This window comes from Prionailurus viverrinus, chromosome E1, assembly GCF_022837055.1.
Source record: "Prionailurus viverrinus isolate Anna chromosome E1, UM_Priviv_1.0, whole genome shotgun sequence".
Taxonomy (NCBI): Eukaryota; Metazoa; Chordata; class Mammalia; order Carnivora; family Felidae; genus Prionailurus; species Prionailurus viverrinus.
In genome coordinates, this window is record NC_062574.1 from 37952904 (window position 1) to 37974280 (window position 21377).

The following is a 21377-nucleotide window of genomic DNA, read 5'->3' on the forward strand; positions in this document are numbered from 1 at the left end:
TGGGTTCTCTGAAATGTTTAATTTGTTCTGGCAATGAAACTAACGTGGCATAAGGACTTAAGTCCTCAGGCTAGGCAAGACACTGTGGCCTTGGAGAAAGCCTCAAGGAGGCTGGCAGGAGGCAGTAAGATGGTGTGAAAGGGATGAGCTGCACAGAGGAACTATGGGAAGGCTTTAGGTGTTGGGGCACAAGTGATGAAAGGGGTGAGGATGGACTGCCCCAGCCTTGACCTGGTGCTTAACAAGAAAAAAAATGCCCTTCCCTTCAATTACCAGGGAGAAGCCTGGGGGCTGGAGAGGGGGGGGCAGGTGGCTTATTGCTTACCCCTCCACGGACCTCTAAGATCTGAGAGCAGAGGGAGAGAATGCAATAGGCTGGTAGGACAGCTACAGTGAGAAGAGGAAGTCACACAGTCCCCAGGTCAAGGAGTCAAACCCTGGGCTTGGCCTTTAGCCTTCCAGGGCCAGAACAGCATCTCTTTCTTCTGAAGAGGTTGCCTGAACTCCCAGGATGGAATGTCAGATTTCTGGCCTCTGATCACCGGTTGCTGGGATTCCCTGGTGTCTCGGAAGTCCTGGAGCAGTAAAAAAAGGTTTCTCTCCAAGAATTTCTTTCCCAGTGAGTAAGCGGCCAACTCTCCTGGCAGAAATGTCTCTTCTACCCAACCTGCACCTGGGAGGGTGGGAGTGTGGCCGGCCCTCAGAAAGGGCCCCTGAGGCTCACATGTTCCAGGACTGAGAACGTGCACCTTCTTCGGAGGCTCAGAACTCCCAGTCGTCCACCTCCAGCTCTTCCAGGTTTGTTACCAGGCCAAAGATCCCGCTGTGATCCTGAGGCTGACTGCCCTCAAAACTGGTGATGGGGGTGACAGGGCGAAGTAACTCAGGCAAGGCCTCTGAGGCGCGCCGCTTGATCTGAGGGAGGAGAGGCAGTTAGGGGTGGATCCTGTTGCTCTGGGTCCCAGGACACCATCAGGCAAGAACTATGGCCCCATGACAGTTGGACTGTTAGAGCCAAGAATCTCTATGAGAGGAAGGCACAGCGCCTTTAAGGGGCTTCAGAAAACTGGGCATTTCTCTTTGATTCAAAGGGAGGAGGAGAGAACACCTAAGGACCCCGAAGCTAAGGGGGTTGAGGGTCGTTAGAAGCACAGGCAAGAAGAAAATCCCAGGGAGCCTCAGGAGAGTGCTACCATACCTGCTTGAAGAAAGAGTGGTTCAGGAGGGTACTGGCACTTGGTCTGTGGAGAAAGAGGAAGAGAGCCCAGCATTACCCCTGTGCCCCAGGATTCCCAAATCCTGCTGCTCACACCTTATCCCCAGGCTCCCTCTGCTTCTTCCCTCAGCTCTAGAAGAAACAACAGCCCGAGCTACCCAGGTCGCTTCTTAGCAAACGGTTGTGTTGATCCCTCTGGCCGCAGGAGCTCGGGACTCCTCCAGGAACCCAGCCCTCCACAGAACAGATGAATCCTCTCAAACCCTGCCTTCGACCCCCCAGGCCCTCTCTGCCCCCCACAAAGCCCGGCTCCCAGCCCACAGGAAATACCTTACGTCTGGACTACGCTGAAGGCACTGCTCCACAAAGTGATGGAAGTGGGGGGAAAAGGTGCGGTGATAGGGGTGGGAGGGCGAGTCGCCATTGGAGGTCCTGGGGGTGCTGGTGGCCAGGCTGTCACTCAGGCCAGAGTTGGCTGCTGAGCGTGAGGTGCTCATGGTCAGCTCCTCGGCAGGGATGGTGCTGGTGTCCAGCAGGCAGGGCACGGTGCCATTCAGCTTCTCCAGCAGCATCTGGGGAGGACAGAGCCAGGACGCGGGCTGGAGGGGGGTGCCCTGGAAGATCTATGGAGTTTCTTCACAAATACACTTTTCCCAGTATACAAGTGTGGTTTAGGGGAGCAGAGAAAAGAAAAGTGGAGTAAGTCTAGTTTTCTCAAAGGTATGCTGGCCACTGGCTCCGCAGCCATACCCCAGCTCAGCCAAAGGGAAGAGGAGGAGAGGGCCTGCAAGAATGCACCCTTCCGCCATGGCTGCAAGGAAGGTCCCCGTCTTCTCTCCCGTTTATAAGACTTCTTCACGTCCTTTTAACTGTAGAGCACTCACCCTAGGGTGAAGGCGGCTGTCAGGTCATTGTCTTTGGAGCCCAGCCCCAGTCTCTTGTGCCCAGGTGGTTCGGGAGGGGTGTGTTACACAGCGCCTGCCAGACACGCCCTGGGTTGTCGCTGCACCGGAGCAGGGTGCCCAAGGGCCGACTAAGCTTGGGCAGCTGTGCCACAAAGTCCTCTGATGCCACACATGCAAAACAGCCCCAGCTTGGGGATTGCTGCCCTTGGGGTTGTCCTCCTGAACTTCCAGGCCAGAACCCAGAAGTCTCTCTAGAGCTGTGCTGTCTAATGTGGCAGCCACCAGCCACATGTAGCTATTTATACTTACATGAAATTTGGTTTAAAATTCAGTTTCTCAACCTCACTGGCCACACTGTAAATGCTCAACAGCCACAGGTGGCTAGTGGCCACTGTACTGGGCAGCATAGATAAGAGAACGCTGCCACTACCTCAGAAGATGCTATTGGATAGTGTAGCTCCTGTACCTCTCGTTCACCTTAAATAGCCGCCTACCTGTCCTGAGCACTTTCTGTGACTCTCTTACTTAGATTTTCTAGACTTATTACTGAGGTTTCCATACCCTCCTAATGAGTCTTCTAGATCTAATCTACCTGCTATTGTGATCTTTCTGAACTATGTATCTGATGCTATCACTCCTGGGCTTAAAAGCCTTCAGCAATTCTCCATGTGGTTTGGGACCGGAACCAAATGCCCTGGTGTGGCACACAAAGTCCTTCATGCTCTGCCCTGGCTTCCTGCTCCAGCAACATCACCCAGCAGCCCCTGTACTTCAGCTATTTGTAACCATTGCTATTCCCCAGATCCTATCCCTGTTTGACTCTGGGTCTTTGCACATGCTGTTCTCTCTGCCTAAGTTTCCTTCTAGTTCCCATTCCTCACACAGCAAACAATTACTATTTGCCTTCAAGACTCAAATGTCACCTCCTCCCAGAAGCCTCCCTGGGTCCCCTGCTCTACAGAGCTCCCCTCTGGCCACTCTCTAGCTGCCCCTATTCCCACAGGGCAGTCTGTGGGTTCAAGGGAGAGACTCACTCAGAGCCTCCACCCCTCCACCCCCTCCCAGTTCTAGATCATGCTCCAGATACTTAGGATTCAGGTAATTCTTGCCAAAATGACCCGAGTCTGCTTCCTAGACTTGATAAAGCCTGATAAGCCTCTTCCCTGGTCTGTCTCCCAAAGGTAGACTATGCCACTGGCTATGTGTGCCAAGGAGTGGCCAAAGGACAGTCATTGTAAGGGGCATGAACAGATGTTGAACTTGTAGGCTGGAGGTTCCAAAGGTACTGGCCAGAATATGGTAGCACAGAACCTGAGAAGCCTGAGAACTCTAAATTAGAAACTGGCCTTCCAGGTATATTTATCAAGGTAGGACGGAACATATTTTGTAAATTTATGAAATTCAACTAAGTAGACAACATGGTATGTGGGCCTCCATTTGCACCCCTGCTCCAGGCCCTGCAACAGTCAGTGGCAGGCCTGCTCCTGGGCTCTCCTTCTCCAGGGTCCCCTCCCACAGCAGGGGAAGGCAGTGGTGGGCAGGTAAGAAGGAAAACAGGCTGAGGGCTCACCTGGGTGGCAGGCATATCCTTAAAGGGGACATGGCCATTGGCCAGCTCACAGGCTGTGATTCCCACACTGTAGATGTCAGACTTGGCATCGTAACCCTGCAGATTCTAAGTCAGGAGAAAAAAGCCATAGATCACTCCATTTGTAGCCACGGTTGTTCTTAGAAGAGACCGGCATGGGGCAACATCCGAGGGGAGGAAGACAGTATCTGTCTCAAATCCAGCCCACTTTCCTTGCCTGTACTACTGAAGAGTAGCTGATATTGTAAAGGAATGAATGATGCTGTGTAACAAGCAGGGAGAAGTGTGGGTCCCCATACTCCTGCTTAGTGGAAGGATGTGGAGAGCACTGAGTATTTCAGGAATGCTCACTCTTCCTATAAGGAAGGTCTCTGAAGGGAACTGAAATAGCATTAGGTCCAGTTTGGGACCCCACAGAGGGGAAACACCACCATGTGCAATGGGCTGAGAGGCCTCCCGGGTCCACCTACCAGCAGGGAACCCCTCCCTCTGGAACCCCTTACTCCACTCAGAAGCAGAGCACTCCCATCTGGGGAAATTCCTGAGGGCTCCCTAGGGAAACTGTGAATTGGTGAGGGATAGGGGCTTCTCAGGACTCAGTCCACAGACCTGCTGGAGGACCTCTGGGCTGAGCCAAGGCAGAACCTTGACACTGTACTTGGGAAAGTCGTGGACCACACGCTGCCGTTGCCCATGGCTGATCATGCTGAGGTTGCTGCGTAAACCAGACAGGTAGACCTTTCCCTCCGAGGAAATCAGAATGTGGCTGGCTTTGACGCTCCTGGGGTGGGGTGGGGTGGGGTGGGGAGCAGAGAGAGGGTGTCACGGGGCCACAGGAGCCCTTCACGTCACAGACCTCTGATCTTCACATACTAGGTAAATATTATATACACATAAACACATTTTAATATAATACATGCATAAAAAAAGAGAAAATAGCATGACCCAATTTACATACCACCAGATTTTAAATCTTTATATTTTGCTAAAGTTCTTTTAGGCTCACAGACCACTGCTTGGAATCTGTGGGTATTCTTACAAAGCGGATCATAGTGTGATATCCATATATTTTCAATTTACCTAAAGGTACTGTGTTATGCATCCCATCCTTCCTTCACTCCTCAGTGCTGTTTGTAAGATCCATCCGTGTGGCCACCTATATACAACCAACCTTTGCTTCTAACTGCCACCTGCACTCTGGGGTGGGATCGAACACTTCTACTGACCCCTTCTTCCAGGAAGGAACATTGATGCTGCCTCGAACCACCATGGATATGAATGATGGCATCTACATATGTCCTCTGAGAGGCCTGTGTGAGGGTTTCTTTGGGGTGTACCCCCAGAGCAGCATTGACGGCCCCAGTGCCGAGTGACCCTGACTGGTTGCATTGGGCCATCTTCCACTGTGCGGTCAGGAGACCCCACTTCACCACGCTGGGCCTCAGCCAGCCTCCAAATGACACTGGCCTCAGGTGTGTAGGGTGACATCCTCCTGTTTAATTTGCTTTTCTGATTCTTATTAGATTTGAGTGTCTGGTCATATTGAGAGTCCTTTGGGTTTCCTCTTCTATAAACTTCAAACCCTTTGCTCATTTTTCTGTTGCTTTGCTTATCCTTTTCTTATTGATTCACATAATTTCCTTGTTACTAATTCACATAATTTCCTTGTTACTAATCTCCTGTGTGTTCTAGACACAGCTAACATCTTGCACGCTGTCACCCATTTCTTAATTTTGTCCATGGTGTTCTTTTTTGGAGAGAGATCTTTAATCTTGATATAATCAAATCCATCATATGTTGTTTTGTGCTTCTAAAATATCTAGACATTCTTCTGTGCCTCAGGTCACAAAAATATTTCCTTCTATCCAAGTCTGTAGTTTTATATCAGACATTTAGGCCTTAATCCATCTGAAAAGTGCTCCTTTGTACATGGAATTAGGTAAGGGTCCAGCTTCCCTACTGTGAGTGTCTTTTCCTAATACCATCTATTAAGCAGCCCCTCGCCCCAGCCTCTCAGCACAGGGCTGACTGTGGGGCACACACGCAACTTTAGGTGCTCCAAGGAAGGAGGGGGGTGGGGCACAGAGGCCCATGCCAGATGTTCTTCTCACACAGCACTCAGGACCGAACTGCTCAGTAAAGACAAAGTTGGCACCGATAGGCTAAATGCTCTACCAAGTCAGAGGCAAGGACAAAATCCCAAGCTTTGATTTAAACTCTGACTTCACTAACTTCAGTCAACCTTCTCCTCCCTTCCCCTGTTTACTTGAGGGCTCCTGGGCACAGATCCCTGCTCTTGTCAAGGGCGATTATGCCTAAGAATGCACCTGTGTACGTATCCCATGTGGTGGATGTAGTCCAGGGCCTTGAGCACCCCCTGCAGGATGTAAGCAATCGCCAGTTCATTCATGCCGTCCATGAAGTGTGTGCAGATGAGATCCTTTGCAGAACCTGAAGAATTGTGGGGACACGGGGAAGAGTAACAAAGAAGGGAAACAGACATGAACCTGCTGACAACAGCGTTCTCAAAGCACCTCTCTGCCAGGACCCCTGTTCCACTCACCATATGCCATGAATGATGTGACAACCCACAGCTCATTGTCTGCAATAAAGGTGGCTCGATATGGCAGGATATTGGGATGGCTGAAGAGTTTAGAGACATGAAGCTCCCCCTGAAAACAATGGTAAGCGGAAGTCAGAATCAAGGGGTCCTGAAGAAGACGCTCAACATGAAGGTGGTGGCATGAATAACATGGGGACCCAGTCTTTCCTGGAGCTCTTCTCAGAGTCCTGGGAGCAGCCCAAGCAGGTGGCCACCCACATGAGAGAAGCCAGGCTCTGCTGTCTCCACAGGGAAGCCAGCACTACTCTGCCAGCTTCTGCCTGCGTTTGGCTCCACTAGCCAATCTAAGAGAGAGCCTCAAGAAAAATTCCCCACCAACAGTGAAACTGCTAACAACACGGTAGAGGGTCACGGCTCGCCACGTCAGAAATGATGAGAACCAACAGTTGACTGAAGACTTATAAAGTAATAAGCTTAGTTCAACTTCAAGGGCCAAGGCACAGAACTCCTCTTTAAGATAAGAAAACAAAAAACACTGGGGCACCTGCGTGGCTCAGTTGGTTAAGCATCCAACTTCGGCTCAGGTCATGATATCACAGTTCGTGGGTTCGAGCCCCATATCAGGCTCTGTGCTGACAGCTCAGAGCCTGGAACCAATTCTGTGTCTCCCTCTCTCTCTGCCCCTCCCCCCACTCACACTCACCCTCTCTCTCTCTCTCTGTCTCTCAAAAATAAACATCAAAAAAATAAAAAAAATAAAAAAAGGAAAATAAAAAACATTTTCCTCTTATAAAGGAAAATGTTGTAATCGATAGGACAAGGAAACAAAGTTATCAGAGAGCAAACACGAACTACTAGACAGCCGAAGGTACTTCTCCAGCAACCTAGGAGCGAGAGAGCAGCTACAGAAAGTGTCAGACCTATGGGATTTTAGAATGAATTTGGACAAAAGAACTACAGAAACTCAGGGGTCCTGGCCTCTGGGACATGAGCTAAAGGCCAAACAGGCAATACTTTCTGCCTATCTACTGCTCCAAAGAATTTAAAAAAGAATCCTAAAGTCCAACATGCTCTAGAATGAACTCAGATATCTTTCTTCCCAAATAACTAAGCTGGGACTGACTTTCGGTTCCATCCTCAGACCCACAAAACTACTCTGAACACGAATGGGTGTTAGAGCACCATCAGAAGAGCATGAATTCAGGGAAACACTGTGATGAAGAAGAGGGATAGGTTGCAGTCAAACTGCTGAAAACACACTGACCCAGGCCCTGAATCTAAAGAGCTCCCGGTGCAAGCCTGAGTCAGGGAGGAACCCAGGCCCCTGCCAGCTGCTCTTGGATCTGTGGTGTCCCCTGTAACAGGAGGGCAGCTACCTCCTTCTCCAACAGAAAGGAACCTCAGGAAACAGGACAATGAGAGCCAGAAGGTGGCTGTCACAGCAAAGCAGGCTGCCCCGAATCTGGAACAAGACTGCCTGGGTTTGAATCCTGTCTCTACCACTCACTAGTATGTGTGACTGTGCGCAAGTTACTCGGCCTCTCTGAATAGTAAATAAATGAATAAATGAGCCACAAAGGCATCTTTGGAGAGGAAGAAGGGAGTATAAATTGGCCTGAGCAGAATTACAGAATCCTTAGTGCCAAATGCCCACGATTCTTCGTTAAGAGCTTCTGTTAACTTCCTGGTTTGGTCCGCCTTCATTTTCTGCCAGCTATTTTCAGAAGACAGATGCAAGAGTTGCCTTGTAATTGCGATTGGAACTAAGAGCCCATCCTTGAAGTGTCCCAACACATTTTATTACCTGCAAGAACGTCACCATCTCATTGGAACAAGCTTCCAGGTTAATCCTTCGTACCGTCACGTACTCTCCTGTCGGTTTGTACCTTGCTAGATTCACTGTCATCAGGTCCTCAAATCCTTTGCCTAAAAGAAAAGGAAAATGTCATGAACAAGGGCAATGGCAACAGAGGTAGCCTTAAAGAGACTTGATTTAAAATGAGAACTCGGGGTGCCTGGGTGGCTCAGTCGGTTGAGCGAACGGCCTCAGCTCAAGTCATGATCTCACGGTTTGTGAGTTCGAGCCCTGCGTCGGGCTCTGTGCTGACGGCTCAGAGCCTGGAGCCTGCTTCAGATTCTGTGTCTCCCTCTCTCTCTGTCCCTCCTCCACTCATGCTCTGTCTCTCACTGTCTCAGAAAAAAACACTAAAAAAAATAATAATAAAAAGAAAACTCAAAACTTTCACTAACAATTCCCCTTGTGGCTGACATTTCTTGATTTTTCTCCTATCAGTTCCTTCTCAGCCAACCACTTGAAGTGCCTATGGTCCAGGACATCAGAAGCCAAAAAGAAAAAATTGCAAAAGAGCTTCTCTCCTAGGGATGCCTGGGTGGCTCAGTCAGTTAAGCGTCTGACTTTGGCTCAGGTCATGATGTCACAGCCAGTGAGTTCGGGTCCCGCATCAGGCTCTATGCTGACAGCTCCGAGCCTGGAGCCTGCTTCAGACTCTGTGTCTCCCTCTCTCTCTGCTCCTCCCCCACTCACGCTCTCTCTCTGTCTCTCAAAGATGAATAAATGTGAAAAAAAAATTAAGAAAAAAAAAAAAGAGCTTCTCTCCTGGTAACATGATCTCTTTTCCCAGATTTGGAAGACAGAAGCAAAGGAGAGTCACAAAAGCCAGTTTTGTCACCCTGAGTCCTGCTAACTAGCTGACAGCCTCTGGCACACGCTGATCTGGGGATGCAGAGGAGGCCACAGGAGTGCCCAGGAGCCTGAAGGTAAAATAGCAGTACTAGGACTTTACCTATGACAGAGAGTAGCTCATAGCGCCCTCCTTCCGGCAGGAAGCTACTCATGATCTCCTGTTTAGACAGGGATGCTATCGACTCTGAGCTCGCCTCATTGGTCTAAAGAAAAAGAAAAATAGGTTAATAACAGAAAATTGGGTGTGGGATGGGAGTGGGGAGGGGATGATTCAGACCCACAAGGAGACTGGCATCTAAACATACAAATTCTGACTCGGGGTCAAAGAAATAGGTCCAACACTATTCGATGAGAAATGTAGAACACCAGATGTTCAGTGTAGTCATTAGCACTGACATCAGAGCCAGTAAGTGTGAGCACCATCTACAAATGGGGGTAGGGGACAGGGCTGGTTCCTAGTCAACTGTTGATTTGCTTGTCCTTTCCAACAATTGGCTCATTTGCTAAAAATTATGAAATTCTTACTTGGGGAAAGGATGTCTAGACAAAAGTCATGTTTAGAAAAGAGAAGGGGGATGGAGAAGTGAGGGGTTCTCTTGAATTTCCTGCTGTATTGGGGTCCTACTTTAGGGCCCTGACTACAAGACTCCAAAGGTCACATGCTGAATTTTGCTATAGGGGAAATTTGGCCATAAGAAGTACCCTCTTGAGCAAACCAAGAGCCCAGACCAATCATTCTCTGGCATTTTCTTTCTTTAAAAAAAAAATTTTTTTAATGTTTATTATTTTTGAGAGAGTGAGACAGAGAGCAAGCAGGGAAGGGGCAGAGAGAGAGAGAGAGAGAGAGAGACATAGAATCGGAAGCAGGCTCCAGGCTCTGAGCTGTCAGCACAGAGCCGACGCGGGGCTCAAACTCACAGACCGCGAGATCATGACCTGAACTGTAGTTGGCCGCCCAACTTGACTGAGCCACCCAGACACCCCAATTCTCTGACATTTTCAAGTGAAGCAAGAAAACAGAACACATAGGGCTGCAGGCAAGGCACAGGGCTGTCACGTCTCAGCCATCATCCCAGGCAGAGGAAGTGACCTGCTTCCTGGTTCCTGCCGTAAATGAAGCTGGACCTCAACCAGTTAGGATGTGGGCATCACACCTCTGGGCTTTGAGGTCCTAAAGGAAAAGTGCCCAGCAAAATTGATGGCAGACCAACTCTCCCTTCAGCTCAAAAGGCTCAGACCTAAATTTATTTGTGTGATTTGGGGGCCATATTTTTCTTTCTTTTGGATCCTCTTTCCTACTGAGATGGAGTACCTTAGGCCAGCTCAAATTTCATATGCTGTATTCCTAAACCTGACCTCTAGTTAGGAAAAGATCTTTGTGAACACAAGAAAGGCCCCTCACTCAGCACTAGCCAGAAGACAGGGAGTCAAGAATGTTCTGACATGGTGGTACCTCCTTGCTGGGGATCCCTGACATTTCAAAGGCATCCGGTTTCAAGAGTTGATGGAACTGCCAAGGGGAAAGAAACCAAGTGGGGTTCTTCCTCTTGCACCACTTAAGTATGACAGTAAGAGGAATCTACTCAACCAAAAGTGAGCCCTGTCAGCAAATTTCTAATTCAATCAATTTTTTATATTTCCAAGATTCATCCCATATTGTTGTATTTAGCCATGCTGTACACCCATGTTGTGTAAGAGTCATCTTGTGAATATACCTGTTTATCCATTCCAGTGTTGATAGGCTTTTGGGGTTGTTTTTGGTTCTGCTCGTATGAACTGTGCTATTAGAAACCCATTTGAATGTGTCTCTTGATGTGTATATGCAAGAGATATTCTAAAGCTTATACCCAGAAACTGAATTGCTAGGTTACAGAGTATATGAACAATCGACTTTACAAAATAATGCAAAATTGTTTCCCAAAATGGTTAAACCAATCTACACTCCCTCCAGTACTGTATGTATGTTCTCATTGATCCATTTTCCCCCATCACTTAGTATAATCAGACTTAAATTTTTTGCCAATCTCATTGTGAGGGTGATTTATATTTCCGTGATTGCTAATGAAATTGAGCATCTTTTCATGTATTTATTAGCCATGTGGGTTTTCTCTCAGGTGAAATTGGCTCTTTGTGTCTCTTGTCCATTTCTCTACTGGAATGTCTTAATGTAGGATTTCCCCAAAGTAGGCCGCCTGGAACACTGACCTTGGCAGTTAAAACATATAAATGGTTTACACGTCCAATTAAATGAGAAAATGAAGCATTCTCTCTCATGGAGAATCACAAGGTGTGCTGGCATAAAATGGCTTCAAGAAGTTTTGTAGTAAGGAAACTTGTTTAATTTGTTTAACCTAGCATTTCCCAAATCTACTTGTCCAGAGAACCTTTTGTATCTCATATCTGTTAAATTTTGGGAAAGGTAATTTGGGAAAGGCTATTTTAAGTAAAACATATGGTATTATGCAAAGACTATAGGCTCTGGGGCCAGACAGAGGCAGAACTTGAACTCAGGTCTATCACTTGCTCTGTGACCGTGGGTAAATCACGCTAAATTCTTGGGATCTCTGTTGTCTCATTAATGGAATAATTCCCAGTTTATAGGGTTGCTATGACAAATGAGATAAAATATGTAAAGATCTTAGTGCTACCTGGTGTTTCATAGGTATTCAGTAAATGTGAATTCTATTCTTTTCCTCCCTCTTTTGCTGCCTACTGTTTGGTCACTCTCCTGTTCAACAAATAAGATGGAACAGAGAAAATGGAGAAACCAGAGTATGCGGGGTAGAGCTTGATCAATAGTTAAGGTTGGTTTGATTTTCACTTTTACAGTTATCTGTTTTCAAATGCTCTGAAAATACGTTCTAGGAACATTTATAGCCATTGTGGCTTCTTGACACTGTGGTGTTCAGAATAATCCCAAGTGCCTCTGCCAGCTGAGAGACACACACACAACTATGGGACAAAACAGAGTAGTAATTTGAGCAAAAAGCCCAAACCAGGAGCTCTGAAATGGCAACCTACCATTTGTTTAGAATTTATAAGCTGCAAGCTAAGTTAGTCTTGAGTCCCACCAACTTCATACCTCTCACCACCTGTGCATAATCTTGTTCTACAGATCCTGTTTTCTCAACTATCAATCTACCCCTCATAAAATCGGCGTCATCAGTTAACACAAAACCCAGGGTGTGGCTTTCAGACCCAAAGTCCCTACTCTGATCTGTGAGTATCCACATGATTCGGCCCCTGCCTACTTCTAATGACTTCATCCCTTACCACATCCCTGTGACTTGCTACACTTGACCCATACAAACAGGTGCACTTCAATCTTAGGAAGCTCACACCAGCAGTCCCTTGGTTTGGAAGATTCCTGCCCTACTCCTTCCTGCCCCTGCTATTTTCTCATAGCTGCTTCTTCCCTACCATTGAGATTTCAACTTAAATGTCATCTATGCATTGAGGACTCTGAGCAGAAAGTAAAGTAGGCTCTCAGTCACTTTATTATGTCATCTTGTTTTACTTTCCTCACAGTAGTTATTATTGTGTTCATTGATCTGTTGCCTGCCTCCTCAATTAGAATGCAAGCTCCATGAGGGTATAGATCCTGACTGTCTTGTCAGTTTGGTATTCCCAATGCCTACAGTGATGCTGGCACATAAAAAGATGATTTAAACAAGTTTGGGCTGAGGTTTCCTGGCCATGACCTTGTCATTGCCATGAGTTAAAGAGGACAGTAGGGTACATGTACCAGCCAGTTCCACTGGAGACAGAGTTCAACATAATGACCTATACTGGAAAAACCAGCCCTCATGCAACGCACTCACTGGATCCCCTGCTGCTAGGGGCACTTTATAGATCAGAATCTGGTACCTGGATGTGAGAAAGTACTGCATTTTTTAGCAGGTAGAATCTAGAACCACTATATATTTGAAGGTCTTCCCCCTGATCTCCAGGCAAACTCCAAAATATTTCTCTAATTTGAAAAAGAGGCTATGAAGGACAGCTGGAGTTGTGAGATTAAAGTGCTTATTAAATGCATTTTAAAAAACTCCCATGGGAAAAACTACTGATAGATACTTTTTTATTACCTATGACCCTCTTCCTTGCTAGAAGTGCATATAAGACATGCTGTCTAGGCAATACACTAAAGACATACACTTGCTGAGCCAAGGTAGGAAATTATGCATTAAACTACTGATATGATTAGGTAGTAACTTGACCAAATATTTCTACTATCTCTGTTGACTACAGAATAGTACTCAAAAGTGTTAGTTTTAGGAAATACAATTCCTTAGTTAATTGGGAATATGAATTCTTGGCAATCTGGAATTGCAAGAAATGAATTTGTCTCTTGGTTATTGTCCTTGTCTCACTGGGAACACTCCTAAAATGGGCAATTTCTACATTGTGGATGTTCTACAAGTCTGAACTCAGAAACCGATCTTTATTTAGGAAAACAAAAACAGTGTTTTGAAAGGAAGAGGTCTGGTGAGATATCGCCACAAGAGAGGCGGGTTAGCTCAGTAGACTGTTTCAGAGTTAGAAAAGGACAAAATTCAGATGAAAAGGATGAAATGTTTAGTCCAGTCTCTTTAAAAAACACAGCACAGCATAGCTTTATTAGTATGATATATAATCTCAAATTGTCTAGAGAAACTAATTCTAGCAAAGCTATGCTTCTTAGTTTTTCCCCACCATGAAAAGCATTGTTGTTTATTTTGAAGCATTTGAAAAATACATAAGCTACTGATATCCAGAAAGCACCATAAAATAACACTGTTTAAAGAGTTTAAAACAAAATACAAGAGAGCACACAAAGACTATATTTGTGAAATGCTACATCCAACCCCCCACAGGTTTCACACAGGATAAGTCTTGGCATAACACCGGCAGCTGTGAAAATATAAAAATTATCTAAAATGGGCATTCTCATCTGGAAAAATATTTAACTGATCATATAGGGAATGTTTTTAGTCTCCTAACTGGAAAATATTTGGATCTGATAGAGAGGTGCTCCTTACTAGAGCGTAGTCAAAGCTTCACTCAAAGAGAAATTCCTAGTCAACGTCACCACCCTTCTGCTGTTGGGGCTGCCTGCCAAAGGTGCAGATGTCTGTCATCTGAAAAGAAGAAGTTTATTTAGAAAAGCGTTCTTATCCTCTCTCTTTAGAAGACACTGATTCACATTATCAAAAATAGCTTGGTACGCTGTGCACATCTGTGCACATGTGGTATTATTTACTTTGGTAAAATAAACTACAAGAGTAGGAAACAGAACAAGTCTTCCAACCCTTGCCAATTAAAAAAAAAAGTACACTTTCTGTTTTGTACTTTTTAATGTGGGGTTTTGATTTTAAGGTAGGAGATTTGATATCCTGCCTATAATCTAGGGAAAGCTCTGTAGTATCTCTGTGAACTGAAATCTATCAGCAATAGACCACAGAGGAAAAATTTAGTATCACTAGCCACTAAAAGTAACCATATCTTAGACTGTTGAAATTTTCTTTTCTTTTCTTTTTTCTTTTCTTTTTTCTTTTCTTTTCTTTTCTTTTCTTTTCTTTTCTTTCTTTCTCTCTTTCTTCTTTTTTTTTTGGAGGGGGTGCTGGGCGATTGGTAAGGTTGGGAAGGGGAGGAGACCTTAATCCCCAAGAGAGAGCAAAAAGTGCCTGAGACTTTTTCAGCTTCTAAAGTACAGGTCAAAATCTTTCCAGGGTGAAACCTGACTTTCCACAAGTAAAAGAATTATACTACAAATAAAACTCAATGAAATAAGCAAAAACACAAAATGATAAGCCAACAAAAAACACAAATTTCCACAAGAAGTCATTCCCATGCAACAGCCATAGAGCTCAAGCCTAGAAAGTCACTTACTTTTCTCCGAGTGTCACCCGGAGGCTGCTCTGGAGTAGAGAAATTGATTGTTGGCATTTTGTTTTTTAGCAGAAGACACATCCACATTCAGAACAGCAATTATTACACTTAGAACTACATTTATTAATAGAAACCACCTAAGAGTCATTATAGTAAAAAGTGCCCGCAGTGCTATATATAAACACATACATGTACGTACACACACACACACACACACAGAGTAAAAACACTACACATAGATGGGATTTTCAACATGAATCTATGGCTCTTGAAAACATGGCAAGGCTACTATTCTATGGGTATTCTTCTGAGTATAACTCAACTGCTATAATCCCAGTCTTAACATTTACTTTCCATCAGCATAATGTTAGTTTCAATAGGCTGGTTTCAGAGTCATATACTGTGAACAAAAAATTTATTATAAAGTTATAGAGATGGCCGGCTATTTCCCAGAGAGTGCAGAGGCTAGAAAACAGGCTTTAAAAAAAAAAAGGCAAAAAAGGTTTTAGCAGCAACATGTACATGTGAGACCATAACCCAATTAGATTCACCAGACACATACATTCTATTCTGAACACAAATAAAGCAAGGGCTTTCTGGGCCTCTGCTACCCTTGGTGAAAATAAAGCAAAGGGCAATGGAGATAACATTCTGCTCTTAAATCAGATAAATTCTGTATCTGTCCTTTTTATTTTCTCCATTCTATAAAAGTGAAAAAAATCATCAAAGTAGATTTTTAACTGGAAAGTACTGGAATGATCACACATCTCCAAATATCTTAAATTAGAAATCACAGCATCCAACTGTATTATTGAAGGAGATTGGCTGCACAGTAAATTAGCCTCAATTTGTCAAAATAAGATTTTTTTTTTTTTGGCCTTGGACATCAGTTTTCTGGTACACAAATGGCAGGTGCAGTTGCTTAAGACAGTCTGTTAAAGGTAAAAAACCAAGTGAATAGATTAAAGGAAATCAAGCCCAGTCTCACAGAGTAGAAGGCAAATTCCAGGTTGTATAAAATTCGATAATATATACTTCATCAAGCTGTAAGCAATATACGGAACAACCTCTTCACCCTCCTCAGATCAGTCAGTGATGAGGCAATTGTCAAAAGACCGCCAGAGATCCCACACTCAAGACACTGAAACCAAAATCCTTTCATTCAGTTCACATATCCTGTAATATTTTTAACTAATTGTAAACTGGACTTCCAACTCAATTTTCACCAGGGCCAATGTTTACTTTTAAACATGGTATTCCTGTTAATGATGAGAAGAAAATGAGAACAGGACCAGAATGCTGTAGTTTTGTTCCATTAGCTTTTCCTTTACTGTGTGGCTAATTTTTATTCTTCAGAACTAAAACAAAAACAACTCATCATGTTTCTAAACTCTCATTTGTCTAAAACATAACATTTTGACAGAGTTCACAAATAATACTCCTCTGGAAGTTTTTGAATGAATAAATTAACAGGTACCATTTAGTAACTAAAAAGTTTGAATTTTCAATGACCTGAGCCTACCCCAAGGTATTTTGTTTGGATCAGTCAACCAACACACTCAATCTGATAACCTGTTTCTTTAACTATAGGAGCTGAAGAGAGTGTCTTTGGTATTCAGACACAAAGAATGGGGCTCTAATATTATCATTTGTATAGAAAAGAATTTTCTTTGCCTTAAATTAACATAGCAGTTCTCAAAAAGGCTCAATTGGAAAACAGCCAAAGACAATGCCTGGCCCTGTTAAACCTCAAAGTTGCAAGGCTACTTCCGAAATCAACATGTGGATTTTATAACAGGAAGTTAATATTTTTGTCCTGACAGATTTTTTTCCTTAGTTCTCCTAAGTCTCATAATTTCTACCACGAAAAGATGAGTCAACTAGATTGATCAGTAAAACCAGAACTTTTATATCATTGCTACCACTGTCCTGACTATAGTTTTATTTTTAAAATCTTCAAGGTTAGAAGCTTTTGAACACTTAGGTTTTTTCCTTTAAGAATATGTATTTTAACTGGACAAATACTTAGAAGAAATAAATATGCCTTTAAGTAAATACTCACTTTCTAACAATCAAGACAGATCAAGGTCAACTGCCAGATTAGTCCTCAAATCTTTGGGAAACCATAGATTCAAAATGGAGCCAAACAAATATAACAACTGTAATTTACACCTGCCCTTAGAATTGCTAATTTCTATAAATTGATTTAGTCAACAAGAGTAGTAATGTTTATCCTGAAGTGATGGCTAAATGCCAGACTGTACTTACCTCCAAATAGTTCCAAATCTCTTAAGCCCTCAACAATGAACTTTTCCGAGACCCACCGCTAAAGAGGAAAACCCCAAAGAGAATTAGTATTTCTTCCAAGCCACAAAAAATTAGCTATCAGCCATTAGACAAACAAATAAACTACAAAACCAGAATCATGCAGTATAGTTAAGATGCATTTCTATGGAAAAGTTTTAAAAAGAATCTTGAATTTAAATCAACTGTAAACAATAGGTTAATTCCTTCCTCTATCCTTCTGTGCCTAATTTGATAAATAATCTTTAAATCTCACAGACTGATGAGAACCATGTAGGACTGGCCCTAAACAAGAAGAATGTTTTTGTTCTTCCTATATATACAACTACCTTCTGGTTCCATCTTACTCATTCAATGGCTATTACAGATGCTTTGGATCATAAATGCCAATGTGAACAATACTACTGAAATTCACAACACAGAAAACAGAGATGAAACCGTTTTTCACAATCCTCTATTAGTTTGTAAAAGAAAACAGTAAGCTGCATGTTCTTTCATCCACTAGGATTTCTAAAAACATCATCACCACACTTACATTTTCTATCAAGTTTACAAGGACCAAACTAGCATCACCAATCTGTGGTTCACTTTACTATCCTATTTCCAATGAGTATTGGATTTCCTTACTGATCAATGGTCTGGTGTCACCCGAACCAGGCAAGGTTGAAATAGAAAAGAAGCTCACATGTAAAAGTAACAGTATCAAGATAGCATTTCACTTAAGGACTGGTGTTAAAGTTTGGCTTGGGGGCATTCTTTCCACCTGGCAGAGTTCAGACTAAGGAGAGATTCTATTTTTTCCTCTTAATTAACAGTGAAGTTTACTCTTTCCAGTATAAATTATTCTTATATATACAAACATAAGAAAAAAGAAGATTAACATTCAAAAAAACAAGTTGCATAATATGGTTCATGAATTGGAACTATAACATCATTCTCTGTCCTTCTCTATATCAATTTTTTTCTAAATTTAAAAAAAAAAAGGAACACCCAAAGTAAAAAATTTGGTATAAAAAAATCATATGTACTGTATCACAAAATATAACGTATACTTTAATATTTAGAAAGTGATATATTCATGCGTCATAGCACTTATATCTTGTTACAAAATTTTAAAATAATAACTACTGCATTTAGAAATCAAATACTTGATAATAGATAATAAATAGAATACTTTTTTTATGACATCATGGAAGCTATTATAAAGAAGCTAACTCCAGTGTTTGTTGGGGTCATTTTAGCTGGTGAGGTTTTTCAGGTTTAGTAACATTTTTCATGTTCAAAGAGGCTCCAATTAAACCTATGATTATACTTAGAAAATGTGTTCCAATAATTACAATTTGATACTGATTTTTAAAACATAGAAACTCATTGAAAATACGTAGGAAATGGGCAGCTTATTAGCGGTTACATACCTACAGTGAAAAGTGTCACTGATTCATTTAATTTTGTATGATTGATATTCATAAAATAAGCCACCTTGTTTCTTCTCTATCGGACAAACTGTTGGGTATATTTAGTGTCTCTGGTCAGCCCTCTGCTTGCAAGCTCTCTCCTCGGGAGTGGAGGCCGCAATGTCTGCTTTACTTCCTACATCCCTCATGTTTGTAGGATTCTGAGCATCATATAAAAATACCACCTACACTGCTTTACAGAAAATAAAAATAGTAAAGCCAGAAGAATAGAAACACTCACCCTAATTCGCTCTGGTTTACTTACAAGAAAAGACATGAGTTCCTAATGTGTAGACCTACTTCAATTTCAAAAATTTAAACCTAAAAGGGAAATATAAACAGGTTGAATTAGTCAAATCTCCTTTTATAAAAATGCTTTTTGATTAACAAAAACTTACTATGAGTCTACCATTCAAAGCACTGTACTAGACCTATACATTTCTAGATTCTAATGATTTGTTTACAGAACATTTCAGTGACAGTAAAACTGGATGTACTGGCCAAGTACATTGTGAGATACTGCAATCTCTATAAGAAAAGACAGGTTTATTATTATATGGTTTCTTCCTTAATTTTCAAATTTCTCTTGACCAAATTCCCCACTGACTCTTTCCCAGAAGCAGTTACCTTCAGTTCTTTTGGCTGTTTCAAGTTTATCCTTTTTACTATCATTCTTAAATAACGTTTACATGGCCATGACTCATCCATTTGAGACAGTTACCTACTAACTTCACTACTGTGGTAGATGAAGACTAAGCTCTCTTATATCACCTTCCTGCACCCTAGTTTCCTGCCTTCATTCTCCCAACATAATCCGAGCATAATTTTTCTATTAAATCAACAGTCTGCATTTACATTGCTATGACTGTGGAAACATGGTTTAGAGCTGAGGCAAACAGTTAGAGATGACCATGTCTTTCTTCTTGTACACCATTTGTTTTCCTAAAGTTAATAACGGATTCATTTCTTTTTCACTTGCTTGGTTTCCCATATAGCTATAGTTAACTTTTTCTGAGTACTTCAATATCTCTGCTATTCGTCTTATCAATATATTTTCTCATACATTCAAACTCATCCATTCCAATTTTTCCCTGGAGGTTGCCTTTCCAAGGCCCTCCATCCCCCTGTTGCTGAACTCACAACCCCAAAATCGAGACGCATGCTCTACTGAGTCAGCCAGGCAACCCTGCAACAACCTTTTTAGTGTGGAAATCTGGATCTTCCAATTCTGAGAAATATTCTTGTATTATTTCTTTGATAATTTTGTCTCCTTCACTTTCTCTGTTTTCATGTTACAGAATTCCTAATAGTTGAAGACTTACTTCTAGAATTACCTAGAATTAATTTATGCTTGTTTCACTCCTATTTTACAACTCTCTTTTCCAAGAGATTCCTTCCATTTTATTTTCTAACCCTTCTATTAATTTTTAAATCTTGGTTACACATTTCCAAGACCTTTTGCCATTTCTCAAATGTATCTTTTTTCATGTCATCCTGATCTTCTTTTGTTTGCTTATAGTTAAAATTATATCTAGAATGGCTAAAAGCTTAATGCATCATGACCACATAGGGTTTATCTCAGAAATGACAGTTTTAACATTAAAAAATGAATCAATGTATACAAACTGTCTTTGTCTGAAGTTGTTTGCAAATAAAAAACAACCAATTTTAAGGAATTTTAAAAAGTGAATCAATGAAGCGCACTTGCTGGCTCAGTTGGTAGAGCATGCGACTCTTGATCTCGGGGTCGCGAGTTTAAGCTCCACACTGGGTGTAGAGCTTACTTAAAAAAAAAAAAAAAATCAATGTAATTTTACTTGAATAAACAAGAAAAAAATACAATCATCTCAATAGATGGAGAAAAAGCATCTGAAAAAACTCAGCATCATTCATGATTTAAAAGAAACTCTCAGGCAACTAGGAATAGTAAAATAGGAACAAGATAGAAATAGAATTTACCAAGTCAACTTGGTAAAAGATATGCATAAAAAATGTATCACTAACATCATACTTAATATGAATTCTTTTAATACTTAAAAAGAATTAATGAGTTCCCTCTAAGAATAGAAGCGAAACAAGAATTTTCTTGTTATCTCATCATCATTTCTGTTCATCATTGTTCTGGTGGTCTTGGCCAATGCAAAAAGGGAAAAAGAAACAAAAGGCATACAAACTGGAAAAGAAGGTTTAAAACCCTTTATTCATAGACAACGTGATTGTATACATAGAAAATTATATTTTACAAAAAAGACATTAGACCTAAAAAATCAATTTAGAAAGAAGGTCAATTACAAAACACAATTGTACTTCTATATACTAACAATGAATTAGTAAAAAATGAATTTAAAAAAAAAATGAAAGCTTACAGTATCAACAAAAACATAAAATAATTAGGAGCGTTTTCTTAAATTATAAATAAGATATGTATGTTTAAAATTATAAAACATTGCTAAGAGGTATTAAAGATAAGCTAAACAAGAGATATTCCATGTTCATAGATTGGAAGACTCAATATTGTGAAGATGTCAATTCCCTCCAACTTGATCTATAGATTCAGTGTAATCTCAATCAAAATTCCAGCAGACTTTTTAAAAGAAATTGATAAGCTGATTCTAAAATTTATACAGAAATACAAGGGACCTAAAATAGCCAAAATAATTTCGAAAAAGAACAAAATTAGAAGACTTATGATACCTGATCAGACTTACTTTAATGCTATAGTAATCAAGACAGTGTACTTTGGTTTAAGGATAGACAAATGGATCAATGAAGCAG

General features: G+C 42.1%; 1 protein-coding gene and 1 long non-coding RNA gene across 14 annotated transcripts in view; one reads left to right on the forward strand and one right to left on the reverse strand.

The window, feature by feature from the left end:
- STRADA (STE20 related adaptor alpha) overlaps positions 1–21377 on the reverse strand; it is a 26994-nt gene continuing 5617 nt past the window's right edge. For 3 of the 12 annotated variants that reach the window (XM_047833430.1, XM_047833431.1, XM_047833432.1), the window contains 10 exons: positions 18868–18923; positions 9077–9179; positions 8077–8198; positions 6273–6381; positions 6037–6160; positions 4319–4490; positions 3692–3796; positions 1547–1788; positions 1199–1241; positions 1–915 (listed from right to left, as the gene is read on the reverse strand). In XM_047833430.1, coding sequence (XP_047689386.1) covers positions 763–915; positions 1199–1241; positions 1547–1788; positions 3692–3796; positions 4319–4490; positions 6037–6160; positions 6273–6381; positions 8077–8198; positions 9077–9179; positions 18868–18879 — 1185 coding nt within the window. In that variant the 5' untranslated portion in view covers positions 18880–18923 and the 3' untranslated portion in view covers positions 1–762. Of the gene's footprint in view, positions 916–1198; positions 1242–1546; positions 1789–3691; positions 3797–4318; positions 4491–6036; positions 6161–6272; positions 6382–8076; positions 8199–9076; positions 9180–10378; positions 10469–13994; positions 14094–14844; positions 14874–17112; positions 17171–18843; positions 18924–21377 lie in introns of those variants that run through there. The other 9 variants (XM_047833426.1, XM_047833427.1, XM_047833429.1 and 6 more) reach the window with 7 other exon arrangements.
- The window catches only part of LOC125151913 (uncharacterized), a 24088-nt gene continuing 7207 nt past the window's right edge, over positions 4497–21377 (forward strand). The window contains exons 1-4 of one of the 2 annotated variants that reach the window (XR_007146982.1): positions 4497–5181; positions 8915–9050; positions 11721–11780; positions 12092–12343. This is a non-coding gene — a long non-coding RNA (uncharacterized LOC125151913). Of the gene's footprint in view, positions 5182–8914; positions 9051–11720; positions 11781–12091; positions 12344–21377 lie in introns of those variants that run through there. The other variant, XR_007146983.1, reaches the window with a different exon arrangement.